Source organism: Camellia sinensis, chromosome 7, assembly GCF_055761805.1.
Source record: "Camellia sinensis isolate YWXY chromosome 7, ASM5576180v1, whole genome shotgun sequence".
Taxonomy (NCBI): Eukaryota; Viridiplantae; Streptophyta; class Magnoliopsida; order Ericales; family Theaceae; genus Camellia; species Camellia sinensis.
The window spans coordinates 8172584-8188220 of record NC_138967.1 but is presented as its reverse complement, the minus strand read 5'-3'; the positions used below and the strand labels follow the sequence as shown (position 1 = coordinate 8188220).

Here is a 15637-nt window from a genome sequence, read left to right as displayed (position 1 = left end):
TCCTTCGCTATCTCAAAGGCACCTTGTTTTATGGTTTTCATTATTCCGACCACTCCTCTCTTCAGCTTCGTGCTTTCTGTGATGTTGATTGGGCTGGGAATCCTACTAACCGCCGCTCTACTACTGGGTTCTATTTTTTCTTAGGTGATTCTCTTATTTCTTGGCACAGCAAGAAACAAACTCTTACAGCTCGTTCTAGTACAGAGGCCAAATACCGTGCTCTTGCTGATACTACTCAAAAGCTTCTCTGGCTTCATTGGCTTCTTGCTGACATGGATGTTACCCCCTCTGGAGTTACTAACCTCTTTTGTGACAATCAAAGTGCTATTCAAATTGTTCACAATGATGTTTTTCATGATCGCACCAAGCACATTGAAATTGACTATCATTTTATTCGTCAACACATCACTCATGGTACTATTCATCTCCATCCAATCTCTTCTACTGATCAACCTGCTGATATCTTCACCAAAGCTCATTCTCCTGGCCACTTTGTTGAGCTTGTTTCCAAACTCCAACTGGTTAATGTTTATCCTCCTTGAGTTTGAGGGGGGCTATTAAAGATGTTAATTGTTAATGATGTTAATGATGGTGTATATGTTGTATATGATGTATAACAGATAGATAGCATGATTAAAGCCTCTCCTTTTCGGCTGAGTGCTTCTCCTTTAGGCCCCTTTCCCATGATGATGTTTGTAGCCTCTTCTCTTCTATATAAAGGAGTGTGTACCTATTTCATTCTCAGATTGAATATACAAGAGTTACAATTTTCTCTTCTCTTTCAACTCTCAAAACACTATCAATGGATGAAAGAGAAAAAGATGAATGACTCTATGCGTGTACTTCCTTAGATTCCATTAGTGCCTTCTAGTCAGAATCTGAAACCTGGGGTTATCTTTGTGCTTGATAAAGCTTCACTGATGCCTGCTTACATTGGGAGGGTAAGTAAGCTTTTGCTTAGAAAAAAACATAATTTGTGTTAAATTGCTTTCATATTAGGCATGCTTGTTAGAATTGTGTGATTTACTATTTGATTCATACAATTCGATACATATTTCTATCAAAACAATTCAAATCGTGCTATTAAATTGAAAATTGAGTGAATTGTGTAATTCAATTTGCGGTCACTAGGATTCATGGGTTGTGCCTTAGGAGTAGTGGGGTTGTGCCTTGGGAGTTAAAGAGTATGCTTATGGGTGCTACAATGCCTGTTAGTGTCTGTGTGATTTTGACTTTGGGGGTTCAAGTTTTTTGGTTTTTTTAATTAAGTCCTTCTTAACTTTTTATTTATTGTTTTGGTTTTATTTTGTTTTCTTTTGTTTAAAAAGTAAAATAAAATAAAATTAAAAAATAGTGAGGCCAAGGGGTTGATTGTATGTATACGAGTAACAGTAATAGGGGTATTTTGTACCGTCCAAATCTCTATCGATGTATTACATCTTCCTGTACTTATAATTTCATATTTTTAATAAAATTTTCACCTTGCTGATAAAAAAATTAATAATAATTGGTAGTCTTTGACCAAGTTTGCACATTACCATCTCTTGAGCTATCAACTTATAAAGGGGGAATTTATGGTTTAGTTTCCATTTGATGGCTTTTGGGGTAAAATTTAGCTCGGGTCATTTCAATGATAAAATCTATACTTTTTGTTATCTATGCTCATGTTTGTCTCATATGTCCTTTCTGCAAATCTTACATATATGTTCAGGAATCCGGATCCTCGGTCGCCTTTGCTTGTAGCCCTTTCCTGTAGCGCCCAAAACAACGTCGTTTTGGGACAATTTTTCAAAAAAACAAAAAAAAAACTCAGAAAGGGGGAAGAACCCATTAATGGCGTCGAACACAGGAGGAAAATTTTTGATTGAAATTTTGGATAGGTAAGGGCGATGAACACAGGAGGAAAATGGATTTGATTGGGTTTGAAATTTTTGATTGAAATTTTGGGTAGTTAAGGGCGATGAACACAGGAGGAAATTTCACATAAGGAAATTTTGGGTTTGAACACAAGAGGAAATTTTGGGTTTGAAATTTTTGATTGAAATTTTTTGGGTAGAAAATGGGTCTGATTCTGTTTTTAGCTTTCTTTCTCTCCTGTTCAATACCGTGAGTTTTGAGGAGTTGGACTACTTTTACGGCAGATGGGAGATTGTTTGCTACTCGGCCGTAGTTGACTCCGAATCTCCGATGGAACCTCCATCTGCAAATGTAGCATGAAAATGTTAAAAACCCAGATAAATTAAAGCTTTATAAAACACAATGTGTATGTAGAGAAATTAAAAGTGAAGCCATTTTTACCTAAAAGTGAGATGATGGAAAGGAACAAGAAGAAGATGGAGAGAGTGAGAGAGTTCATACTCTGGTTCTGGAAGAAACAGAGCATGTAAAAGTAGAGAGAGATGGGTCTGAGTTCTGCTCTGTTTGTTTTTTGTTTTTTGTTTTTTTTTTTTTGAAAAGTTACCCCAAAACGACGTCGTTTTGGGGCGCTACAGGAAAGTGCTACAGGCAAAGGCGACTGAGGATCCGGATTCATATGTTCAGACTCTCCTTGAAATTATGAGTAGTCGACTTTGTATGGCCGGTGGGGTTCAAGCGATCTATATCAAAACTATTCAAGGTGTTCTTATTAAGGTTAAACCACATACACGCATACCGGAAACTTTGGGGCCATTTTGTGACATGATGTGTTGAGTCGTCCTTGTTGAATGATATCAGCTTTTTCACTCTCCAATCTGCAATATTTTTTTTGCACTATGATTTTCCTCTACTTTACTATCTTAACTTTTTACAAAGTTTACAGCACAATTGTTGCAGAAGTTTAGTATCAAAGCAAGGGTAAGGGTGAGAAACTTATGCGTCTTATTGAGAACCTCGTGGCTAAGCATTTACCTTTAAACTCCCGCATAATAGGTAAGCCTTTGAAATTTATGCAGTTTTCTCAATTCATTGTACAACTATTTGCATGACATGAAGCAATGGTGTTCCTCAGGCCTTTCGTTTAGTTCGGAGAAGGCTGTAAGCTTATGAGATTACATTGGTACAATTAGCAATGATCAAATTTAGTCTTGTTTTTGTGGAATGGAATTCTATTAGCTTTACTTTTACAAATTGAGTTAGTTTTCTTTTTTTCTTTTTGTAAACTGTTCCTCATTGAAATTTCTCAATTAGGTTGGTGCAATGGCTCATGGGAAAATCGACAATCAATGACTACATTAGGATTTTGTGTCAGGAATTCCCATCCAGATGTTCAAGTCTTAAATTGTTTGCAACAGACATTTATTTATCTTTTGTTTGTAACATGTTTCGGACTACAAAACAAACATGCTAGTGGTGTGTTGGGGTCCTCGCATGCTTCTCATAGCTGTCATAAATGGTATGCATTTAGGCTGAGTGGTACACAACAACTGACATCGCATCCATCATATGTGAATCCTTCGCCAAAAATCAGTTGTCCTGTGATTAGAATCTCAGCGAGTCAGGTTTTGTGAAGCTTTACCCTAACACTGTGTTTGGAATGAGTGATTTGGAGAAGAAGAAAAAAAAATTGAGAGATATGTATTTCTCTTAGACCATCTCCAATGGTTCATCAAACCTGGTATCAAATTCAAAATTTGATGAAAAAGCTACTTTTTTGAGCTCCAACGGTTTCACCAAATCGATATCAAATCGAGAATTCAGCAAATCTTTTACCAAAATGAGAACAGGCGAAGCATTTTACCAAATCACTGTTCCTGACCGTTGGAAGAGACCAACCGGTCAACCAGCCGGTTGCCCGGCCGATTGACCAACCGGTCGACCGCCTAAAGGTTCAAACAGTTCGAAGAAAAGGTTCAAACAGTAAAAAAAAAAAAAATTTGCCTAACCATTAAAAGGTTCAAAAAGTTCAACAAAAAAAAAACAAATTTTTCGCTTAACCGGTCGACCAACTAGTTGTCCCCGGCACAAATTTGATGAAAGTGCACTGTTTGAGCGAGTGGTATCAAATTTGGTAAAATGGGTCATTTTTTACCCAAATTTGGTGAAAAATCTGATTCACCGTTGGAGATGCTCTTACTTGTTTGGATAGCTAGTGGAGAGAAATGAGAAGAAACAGAGAGAAACTCATGTCTCTTATAACTTTTATTTTCAATCTTTCCAAAAGTAGAGAGATTGGGAGAGAAAAAAAATCAATATTTTCATAATACCAATTTTTTCCCTATAAGAATAAAAGAAATAAAATGATTGAAAATATAAAAAAGTTATTTTGATAATATAACATAAAATAATTTTTTTCTTTTCTCTTATGAAATCTAACCAAATAAAAATAAGAGAAATTACAATCATTTCTTTTATTTTATTTCTTACTTATCTAAATAAGAATGAGAGAAATTACAATCATTTCTATTTCTTTTTCTTTTTCTATTCTTTTTTCTTATAACTTAAATAATCATTTCCCTTTTTTTTCTCTCCTAAATTTCGAAACACAGTGTAAGTGCTACTATTTGTGGTACTCCCCCTGCCCAACCTAAGGTGCGTAGATTTATCTAGGTGCCTATCCAATGTCTGACTTAGTGATGTCAACAATTATGCGATTGGATTACATATTTTTTATACTATTTCTTAAAAAAAAAAATTATTGTTTATTTTTTTTTGATAAATATAATTCGATTATATAATCATTGATATTCAATTAATATAATTTTAATAGACATGAAATACTCAACAAATCTTATAAAATGAACGGTTTAGATCATAAAAATAACTCATGTCACTTTGGTCCTTGACTTTTCAATTGTGACACATTTGACCCAGGATTTTGAATCTTATTTCAAATAAGAACAATTAAAGATATTATTGTTTAATTTCAAGAGCAAAACTGTTATTTTGATAAAATATAAACTAATTTGACAAAAATAAATGTTAAAACAATATTTTTGAATTTTTAAAAATTATTTCTCCCTCGCTAAAGATAAAATTATGTAAAATTGATAAATCTTTGAGACATTTATTTATTTATTTATTTTACTAAATTAAGTTTTATTATGTGTTTGGATAATGGTCATGTAATAGGTGGTTGTTTTTATTTTCATTAAATTAATATTTATTTTTTTAAAAGTCAAATATGACAACAACTTTGATATCATTATTAAATCAATTCATTAAATCAAAAAATTCAAAACTAAAAATATTTCATATATTAAATATATCGATTTAAATTGTAACAATTACCCATTACATAATTATCATCCAAAAACATAATAAAAATTAATTTAGTAAAAAAATAAATAAATAAATGTCTAAAGATTTATCAAATTTTACATAATTTTATCTTTGGTGGGTAGAAATAATTTTTAAAAATTTAGAAATATTTTTTTGATATTTATTTTTATCAAATTAGTTTATATTTTATTAAATTGATGATTTTGCCCTTAAAATTAAGCAACAGTATCTTCAATTGTCCTTATTTGAAATAAGATTCAAAATTCAAAGTCAAATGTGACATAACTAAAAAATCAAGAATCAAAGTGATATGAATTTCAAATTATAAGAACTGTTAATGTAATTCGTCATAGAATATAACTCCCAAAGATTTATAATCCTAATCCTATTCATTAGTTCAATTAAACAGGCCCTTAATCCACAACATTTTAAGCTTGGAGAGCTGGCGCGCATAGTTTTCTTCAATTTTTTATTTTTGATGATACATTTGTTATTTTCAAATATATAATATACACATCTTTCTTTTTTCTTTTAGTGATAGATTTCATCTTTTCAAATAATATATTTGTTAATTCCATATATATATATATAATATTGAGGTCGTGTTTGATATCTTGTGTAGATGTTGGAATTAGATGACCTACATAATGCTTGGTTGTTTTACATTGAAAATTGGCTTCAAACGACTTTCAGAAAAATTTCTTCAAATACAAGTTTTCTTGTGAAAGTCTTTTTACGAAGTCATTCTTACAAAGTTCCATTTTAAAAAAAAGATTTTAAGGTGGAATTTAATTTTTTTTTAAAAATTAGTTTTTTAAAATTTTAAAATCTGATGTGTTTGGGAATTGTTATTATTATTATTATTATTATTATTATTATTATTATTATTATTTTGCCAAAAATTAGCTTATTTAGCCAAAGCAAAGCTAGCCTAGAGGGAGTTTGAGATTTGTTTTTTTAATTTTTACGTTAGAGACTAAAAAAGTTAATGTGTTGGAAAAATTAATAAAAAAATATTCTTTGATTAGTAAAAAAATTTGATGTGAACATTTGATTTTTTTTTTTTTTGCCAAAAAGTATGCTGCGATTTTTAATCGGCCAATACTATATACCACCATTCCAAAAACATTAAATTAAATTAAATTAAAATATGTGGGTTGTATTCCCCTTCAAAGAGCATTATTGGCAATTGAGTAGTGTTATTAGAAAAAATAATCCCATGTTTGGCTTAGAAATTAGATATGAAATTTTAAGAAATGGAGAGAACACTCAACTTTCATATCTCAATTTTTTTTTTTTTTTAAGAAATAGAAAAAATATCTCTCCATAGACTTGAACCTGAAATCTCACCCTAACATTTAAATACCCTCTCCATGACCACTTACACTACAACCCGAGTCTCATTAAAAATAGTAAAATTTGATGAGAAGCCAACTGTTTTGGCTGCATATTAATCAAGAGTAGCATCAAAGTACAAAAGAGGAAAGACAAAAAAAAAAAAAAAAAAATGAAACAAAACAAAACAAAACCTCACACATCCATGTTTTTTTCTTCTGACTCATCCAAACATGATAATAAGAAAATATAAATTTTTTTTTTCACCCCTCAATCCAAACAAAGTGTAAGAAAAGATCACACCTTTGTCCATGTGTCAAATGAAGTCACCCCTAAAAACCACTTTTGTCTATATGTCACACGAAATCACCTAGCCTTTCAAATATAGAAAATGTTTGAGGGCCACAAAAACAGTGGCTCAAATGGCTCAAAACTGTCAAAACGACGTCGTTTTGAGTGCAAAACAACGCAAAACGACGTCGTTTTGACAGTTTTGAGCCATTTAAGCCACTGATTTTGTGGCCCTCTAGCATTGCCGTTCAAATATAGCATGAAGTCACCCCTCAAAAAACACCTTTGTCTACACGTCACATGAAGTCACCTAGCCTTTCAAATATAGCTCACCTTGGTCTATATGTGTCAATTATCATGGTTATTATAAATTTGAAAACACCTTTGTCTATATGTCACATGAAGTCACCTAGCCTTTCAAATATAGCTCACAAGAGGCTTTTAAATTCAGACAAATCAGTTGACTTCATTAACCTTGTCCATGTGTCACATGAAGTCACCTTAAACCCCACACTCTTTCATGGAAATCTCAATTTCTAGAAGATTGTGAATCATTTAAGAGCATAAATAAATAAATAAACAAACCCAAAATATTTAAAATTTGAGTCATCTACCACCTCTGATGTGGAAGGAGATAGCAATTTATCAATTTTAGTTCCTATACAAACAAAGACTCGAATAATATTCACACATAAATTTTATTCCTCACAATATGATTCCTGATAATGGAATTCCCATTCTTTCTGTTCAATTCTTGTGATCCAAACATAAGCTCAATCACACTTAATTATCAACAAGGTCCCTGCAAGCCATTCAACATCTTTGCCAAGCCTCACCCTTGTACCATTTTGAAAAGATTTACTTCAACATAATACAATAAAAGAACAAAATTTTTGTTTACATGCTCAAGAAGGTTTTCAATGCTTTTCAAAATTGCATGGTAAACTTATGGAGAGAGAGAGAGAGAGAGAGGGTATGAAATATATACAAGCCCAACACTATTATTACAGAGTATGAAACATTTGAAATCATCAGAAAACGAATATAGAATTGACTTACAGGCAAGTCGATGCCTTTGAAGTGCGCTTATTCATCCCCAGGATGATCACAATTACAGTTACATCATCATGGTATTTCCTTCTCCTACCAGCTGGTATACTCATCAACTCTTCTGTACTGAAACCTGCAATGGTGAAACTGCAGGCTTTGAAAACCTAGTGTGGTAGTCACTCAATAACATGCTAATATATAGGGTCTGTGTATGGAAAAACACTTGTGTCTGTGTATGAGTGAATATTGATTGAAATTTCAGAACCCTAGTTTCCTTCTCTGGTTCTCTGAACACTGTTTTAATTTACAAAGTTTCTAAACCAGGAAGTTTGTACTATGCTAAAATCAAAATCATCTTGTGAGTTTAGTTGGTTTAATTGGCTTTTTAGGCAACAATACAAGGAAATGGAGTGCATCAATGTTGACAGATTTAAGCATCAATCTTCATAAAATTAGTAGTTCCATGATGGACAAAAGGCTACTTTGGAGTTTCATCCTTGTGAGCCAACTATTGGCTCAAACTTGTAGAAAGAGTTACAATCGTAGATTGGTAATTTTCTGATAGAGTGGTTCACTAATATAGAAAGGCGAATTACATGTGGGTACAACATTAGGGGAATTTTCTCGGGTTTTAAATATCGATTAATATGTATATATCAGGATTTAGATTTTTGGAGTTTCATCCTTGTGAGCCAACTATTGGCTCAAACTTGTAGAGAGAGTTACAACACTTTGCTTGGTTCCCATTTTTTAAAAACAGTTTTCAGAAAATTCTACACTCTTATTTTCCGTATTTTTTTGTTTTTACTGAATTTTTTTAATATTTTATGCAAATTTTTTACTTTTTAGACACACCTAACATAAATACACCTAAAAAGTAAAAAATTGTAAAAAAAATCTTTTAAAAATTCACTAAATACCAAAAATACAAAAAAAATACAAGAATTTAGTACATTTTTTGTATTTTTATGTATTTCTTAATTTTTTTAAATATTTTTTCACAATTTTTTTACTTTTTAGACACATCTAAGTAAGGTGCATCTAAACAAGTAAAAAAAATGTTTAAAATTTTAAAAATATTCACTAAAAACAAAAAAACACGAAAATCAAAAAAATCAGTTTTCAAAAAACTTAATCCAGAAAACTCAAACCAAACACAGTGGTACATTGGTAATTTTCTGATAAGAGTGGTTCACTAATATAGAAAGGCGAATTACATGTGGGTACAACATTAGGGGAATTTTCTCGGGTTTTAAATATCGATTAATATGTATATATCAGAATTAGGTTTTTGATATCGATACTCACTGATACTGTTATTTAAAACCATGGCCCCCCAGAGCACTTAAAAGCCCATTTTTGTGGGATCTCCTACAAGCTCCTACTCCATGCATGATTGCTCAAGGTTCAACTTCTAATGTAACAAAACAATAGTGGTGTGTTTGGTCACTCAAATAAAAGTGGAATGAAATAGAATGACCACTCCCTTATAATGGTGAATAATGATTCAATTTGCAATACATTTTTCATCATTTGTTTAGTGAACCAAATGTGAGGATGGACATTCTAATGAAGTGATCATGACATTCTAGTGAATCAAACAATACCTAATAGTAGTATGATATTATCCATTATGAACAAACCTAATTCAACAGATACACAGCAAATTCTGAGTGGGGGATATCTTACCTGCAGAATCAGCTGCTCTGGCTACAAGTTGCTCCAATAGAAACTTTGCTGGATCCCCAGAAGGGTTGTTCAACATATAGAAATGTACAAGACTTACAGCCTCATCATTGGTGAAGAAGTCGAACAAACCATCACTCCCGAGTATAACAAAGTGATCAGAACTCGAGACTCTGTGGACGTTCAATGATGGTTGAATGGAGACATATGGAGGACTTACAAGGTTACGAACTCGAAGAATGCCCATCAAAGTGTCATTCATATTTCTCTGCACAAAGAAACTAGATTTATGTGTTCCATGTTCAGGTATAAGTCCAATAAAAGTGCATGACCATCAAGCTACTCACTATGTCAAAACTAGATCAGTTTTAAAGCCTTCTGGTACCATTAAGTTTCTCCTACTTGCTTGCCTATTGTTGTTAAACCATCTATACACTTCTCGGATCCATTTCAACAAATAAGATCAAATGAGGCAATGTGGTACTTTAAGAAAGAGAATTTTTTTTCAACAATACCACCATAACGTTTTTGTTCAAGAAATACTTCACCCCACAAAAAATGATCAAAACCATTGGTGTAAAAGACGCATGATCAGTGTTACCAGAAAAAGCTAAGATCCTAGCGAATTACATTTTGGAATGCACATTTTAAAACATGGTACATTTTCATTCCGAAATGGTAAATTTAGATATCCCAAGCGATCCCAATTTTTTCCAATATTTACCTAAAGGTTTTCATAGGAATAAAAAAATCAAATATAATTAACTAAAATTTAAGATGGATAAATTTTGACATGATAAAACATAAAAAATGAGTGAATTAGCTCATAGAAATGTGTTGAAACATTTATTTATTTCTTTTTTGGGGGGGAAAAGGGGGGGGGGGGGGGAGACTAAATTTTATTAGATGTCTAATTGTTAAAAAAACAATAATAATAAATAAAATACTCTAAAGTACAAGTACCTTAAATTCTTAGTGTGAAAACTAGATGTCTATCACAATTTAGAACATGTGGCGTACTGCCAGTGTGGTTGACTTTTGTTAGTTAAATTCTCAGTTACAGTCTTACAGATGAAAAACCGCCTTTACAATGAAAAAGATGCAAGTAATTGTTGCCCTAATTATAGAAAGATACAACAAAAATTCTTACCTTTTTCAGGTAACCAACTCCAAATGCGCGAGTGACCTTCAACTTTCCCTTCACTTTTCCACCAAAAATTGGTGCAGGGTCATCTGGGTGATCATGTATAAGTTGATTTCTTTCAACTTCATTGTCCACCGTATGACTTTCAGTGAGTTGTATAGCTTGCAGTTTCTTGCTCTCATTCACATTACCGCCTTCGCCATAAGTTGCTAATAAAGCTCGACTATCACCTAAATTAAGTATATACAAGTCCTTACCATATAGAAGTACAACCAAAACACAAGATCCAATTGATACTAAATCAGGTCGGTCCTCCATTTCCTGTTCAACCCTGTACAAGAAATCATTCTCGGCCTGATTAAGAGCACGTTGGAGGCTATCAAGAACCCTATTCTTGAACGAAGGTGATGATCGTTGCATCTTATTAACATCATTATCTTCAAAAACATATTGGAGGGACCCATCTGAATCCAAACAATCAGACTCTCCAACAGAATCTTTCTTCAGTTCCCAATCTAATAAGTTAAGGTAGAAACCAATGGTCTCATAAAACGTTCCAGCCAAAAAATCAGCTGCGTCTCTTCCATTAAAACCATCATAGATTGCACAGAAAAGCCACCCATTTTCCTCGGAACAAACAGCTTGAACTCTGTCTTCGCCAGCAGCACCACCTGCCACTTGTACTTCCATAGCATTTAGGAAACCTTCACTTCTGGAAGGAGCGCTCATGGGTTTTAACAAAAACGAATCGTGTTCACTCGGAGTCGAAGGACTACAACTCAGGTTCGACATACTGCTTTGGAGAGATGATGATAGTAGATCCAACTTTGACACAGAGGGTGACGATGGAATTCTTCGAAATGATTTGGGAGAGTCCCAAGTTCGAAGTATTTCCGCCCCGATTAAGCCATTGCAGATGTTAGTGTTGGCAAGCGTGGCGTTGGCACTTATGGCAGCCCCGGATAGGCAAGAGAAGGAACTGCTGGCTCTTCGGAGTTTAATCCCGGAAGAAGTTTCATATCCACTGGGAACGTCACAAGAATTACCTAGTTTATCGTTGCATTGATAACCGAAACTCACCTTAATTTCTCCACCAGAGTCATTTGTTGTTTCTCCAAACATCATTGATGTCTGAAACATTATAATTTTGTTTCCATCACTAATCTAATTAACAGATAAAACTACAACCTCTGATATTGCAATAGATCAAAATATTGAAGGAACCACATGCTCAAGTGGCTCACTGCCAAGGATCAATAAATAGCATGAGATTAGGACTTAAATAGCATGAGATAGGAATCTTGCCAACGTAAATTGATCAATTTCTGAATGAGTAGTGCTATACAAACAAACTTTCCTTACAAACTGATGTGTCACCTAGAATATTAGTAAGTTGGGCCTCATTTCACATTCCAAAGTTTGTAAGAAAAGTTTGTAAATTTTTTTTTTTTTTTGCATAGCATTTTCCTTTCTGAATTATCATTTGACACACAAGAAAAAGTTTAGCTAATACAGAATTAAATTTACATTGCCGGCACTGTATAGTATGAACAATTTCAAATGATAACTCGGGAATTGATCAATTTATGTTGTCTGATACTTTGAAGAGTAAATTTTCCAATTAAATATTATAGATACAGCCCAAAAAACCACTTTCTTAGGGTGAAAAAAAGTGAATAATTTGAAGTGCCCACAACTCCACATGTTGTGATTCATAATTGAACACTCGCGGGTTAATTTGAAAAATAACTGCTGACATAAATGATTAAAAACTAAAAAAACACAAAATCTTAAACAAAAAAAAAAAAAAAAAAAAAAACAACTAATCTATTCATGAAGTAAATGGAAAGTAAAAAAACACAATCTTACACAACAAACAAAAACAAAAACAAAAAAAACCCTAATCTTTTCATGGATTTATTTCTCTTTTTGGCATATCATTACACCAGATAATCCATTTTCCAACCACCAAACACAATACACACATGTAAAAACACATAAACAGAAGTAAATCAACAATCGAAACTGAAATCTGAGTGATTAGCAAACAAACCAACCTCTATTGACCTCAAAAAGCAAAACCCAGATCGCAGATGAAGAGCTTTGTGTCCAGAATCTGAATTATATTATATGTATATAAAGATCGTTGAACTCTGAAGAAAGCAGTACAGAAAAGGAGAGAATCTGAAGAATATAAGAGGTGGGTGTCGAAGAAGACGGGAGTTTTATATTAGATTGGGGAAAATGAAATTGAATGGTTAGGAAGAGAGACAGTTGGAGACAATTTTAGAGAGAATTTTAATTATTTGGGTCTCTGATTGAGATCTCTCACTTTGATCTGATTCGAATGAAAAGTAACGGTAAGCCTATTTTGGGAACGTGAATATAACTTTATAAGCTGCTTTTTTGTTTATATTCTAGTGTTTTTTTATTTATTTATTCATAAAATTATTCAGCCTTGTTTTTGATGTGGGTTGATTTTTGACTTTTTAATTATTTTAATTTTGGGTTAAAAAGTTTTATTTGGATAGATTTTTTTGATTTATTTGAACTTTTATAAGAAAAAAAATAAAATGATTCTAGTTTAGATATGATATTTTGTCTTATTAATTTTTTAGTCTATTTTATTTTTTTGTGACTATTTAACTCAAAATCAAGATGCCAAACAAAACCTTAGAAATTTTTTTGTTTTCTCTAATATTATTCATTCATCGTATCACAACCGTAGACAAATAGATAAATTCATCATATTAACCCATACAATCTGTGAAATTATAATTTTATTATAACATAAGAGTATTTTAATACCACATCACAAAAGAATATTTTGATAATTATAAAAGTTGACTAATTTTCAACGTTTCAAATGATTTTTTTGGCTCAAAACAACTTGATAGCAGCTTCTATCGTTGCTTCCAAAATAGGCCAGTTTCCAGTTTTATTTGGACTCACATGTGAAATGGTCACTCATTCTTTGGAGAAGTTATTTTGCAATTTTAGGACATGGTGACATGACGTGAGAATGTGAGATTTATATCTTCTCTCTATATTTTTATCATTCATATTTTTCTATATTTATTTTTTGAATTTCATTTTATGTCCACAATGATAAATTAAATTATTTATCTCGTAAATCTCACGATGGAGACCATCTATGCAAAAAATCAACTTCATTGGATATTGATAAATACATAAACAAATCACCTTTGTTTTATGAAATGAAAGATTTAAGTTTAAACTCATAATTATTGTCCATTTAAAAAAAAATAAGATACAATTTATTCATATATCTAATAATATTCGATGAAATCAATTTTTTGCATGAGTCATCTAAATTGTTGGGATTACAAGATGGACGGTTTAAATTATTCATGTAAGCCTAAAATGGAGCTCAAAAACTCAAAGTATGGAAGAGTGTGGAGGGGAGTCGTTCCTCCAAGAGGGGCAAATAAGTTTTTTCATTTTTTTTTTTTTCTTAACAGATTTTTGCTTATGTTCTTAGGGAACATTGTTTCAGTTTTCAAAAATAGATTTTTTATTTTTAATTTATATTTTTTTAGTTAATTTTTTTAATAAATATTTGTGAAGAAATTTTAAAAATAATAATAAATATTACAAAATACAACAAAATATATATATATATATATATATATATATATATATTTTAGAATATTTTGTATTTATTGAATTTTTGAAAGATTTTTTCACAAATAATTTGCTTTTTGAATACATTTAGATTAGATGTATCTAAAAAAATAAAAAATATTAACCAAAATATTAATAAAAATCTATAAAAATAAAAATTACAAATTGAAATTTCAAATTTTGAATTTAAAAACTAAACGGAGTCTTGTTTTAGGATTTGTATACAAAATAAATTAAAATTGTTTGACACTCGCATTTAACGAATCAAAGAAGATAACGATAATTGAATGAAAGGGTAAGAATTTGCAGTTAATTTTTTCTTTCTTTTTCCTTTCAACGTTAGTTTTTTTGGTTGAAAATGAATCAATATGTTTGTTTTTAGTTTTCAGAATTCACTTTTCAAAAAAATTTAGTTTTTATTTTCCATATTTTTTTATTTTCACTAAAAAAAATTTAGATTTTAAGCAATTTTTAAAAATTTTAGACACACCTAACATAAATACACTTAAATAGTATAATATTTGTGAATTTTTTTTAAAAAAAAAATTCACTAAATATCAAAAATAAAAAATAAAAATAAAAACGAAAATTCAATATATTTTTCGTAATTTTGTGTATTTATTAATTTTTTAAAATATTTTTTTATAAATATTTTACTATTTAGATACATCTAAGTAAGGTGCATCTAAAAAGGTAAAAAAAATTACTTAAAATTTTAAAAATATTCACTAAAAACAAAAAAAAAATACAAAAAATAAAAAACTCAATTTTCAAAAAATTAAATTCCAAAAATTGAAACCAATCACACTAAATAAGTTTTTTTGGGTTTAATTACCAAAAAGATATGGCTTATTTTTTGTTTTTTACTTATTATAAAAAGAAGGGTAAAAAAGTAAAAGTAACCTAATAATTTAATAAATTATTTATTTTAAGTATACTCCAAACCAACTTTAAAAAGTTGAACAATAATGATGCATCCCTCTAAAAAAAATCAAAAAAAAAACGCACACACACAAGGCCAAAGCATCATATCGGATGAGTCTCATATACACATTAAAACTATTAGAATTCACAAATTAGAATTCTACAACATTTTTAAAAGGTTGAAACTGAGCAGAGCGGAAGAACTAGAATATAGGATTTAGAGAAGAATTTGTCTTGTTGATGAGATGTTGCTTCTGTAATTCAATCTTATAGCTCTTTTTTGAGTTTTATTATTATGCCATGTAATTTTTTATTTTCCTATTCAAAAATGGTTAGGATTTCAGAATTTTGTGACCTAGAATA

At 31.1% G+C, this 15637-nt stretch overlaps 1 protein-coding gene across 2 annotated transcripts; it reads right to left on the bottom strand.

Annotated features, from left to right (window-relative positions):
* Positions 1-7397: 7397 nt before the first annotated feature.
* On the bottom strand, positions 7398-13092 carry LOC114266333 (Protein phosphatase 2C family protein). 2 transcript variants are annotated; one of them, XM_028207213.2, is made up of 5 exons: positions 12763-13092; positions 10712-11836; positions 9565-9829; positions 7885-8008; positions 7398-7662 (listed from the first exon to the last, which is right to left on the bottom strand). In XM_028207213.2, exons 2-5 carry the CDS (start codon positions 11828-11830, stop codon positions 7599-7601), a joined length of 1572 nt encoding a protein of 523 aa, XP_028063014.2. In that variant the 5' UTR covers positions 11831-11836; positions 12763-13092; the 3' UTR covers positions 7398-7598. The 2 variants fall into 2 exon arrangements, with proteins under 2 accessions (XP_028063014.2, XP_082733515.1); XM_082877389.1 differs by having other exon boundaries at positions 7398-7627.
* Between the last annotated feature and the right edge of the window lie 2545 nt (positions 13093-15637).

Excerpts from the sequence above, each read along its gene's own strand:
- LOC114266333 (XM_028207213.2), bottom strand. The coding sequence starts at position 11,830 with ATGATGTTTGGAGAAACAACAAATGACTCTGGTGGAGAAATTAAGGTG. Across the intron at positions 9,830-10,711 it reads GAGTTGGTTACCTGAAAAAG|AGAAATATGAATGACACTTT; the intron begins GTAAGAATTTTT and ends TTCTTTGTGCAG. Across the intron at positions 7,663-7,884 it reads TCAAAGGCATCGACTTGCCT|GGTGAGGCTTGGCAAAGATG; the intron begins GTAAGTCAATTC and ends AAATGGTACAAG.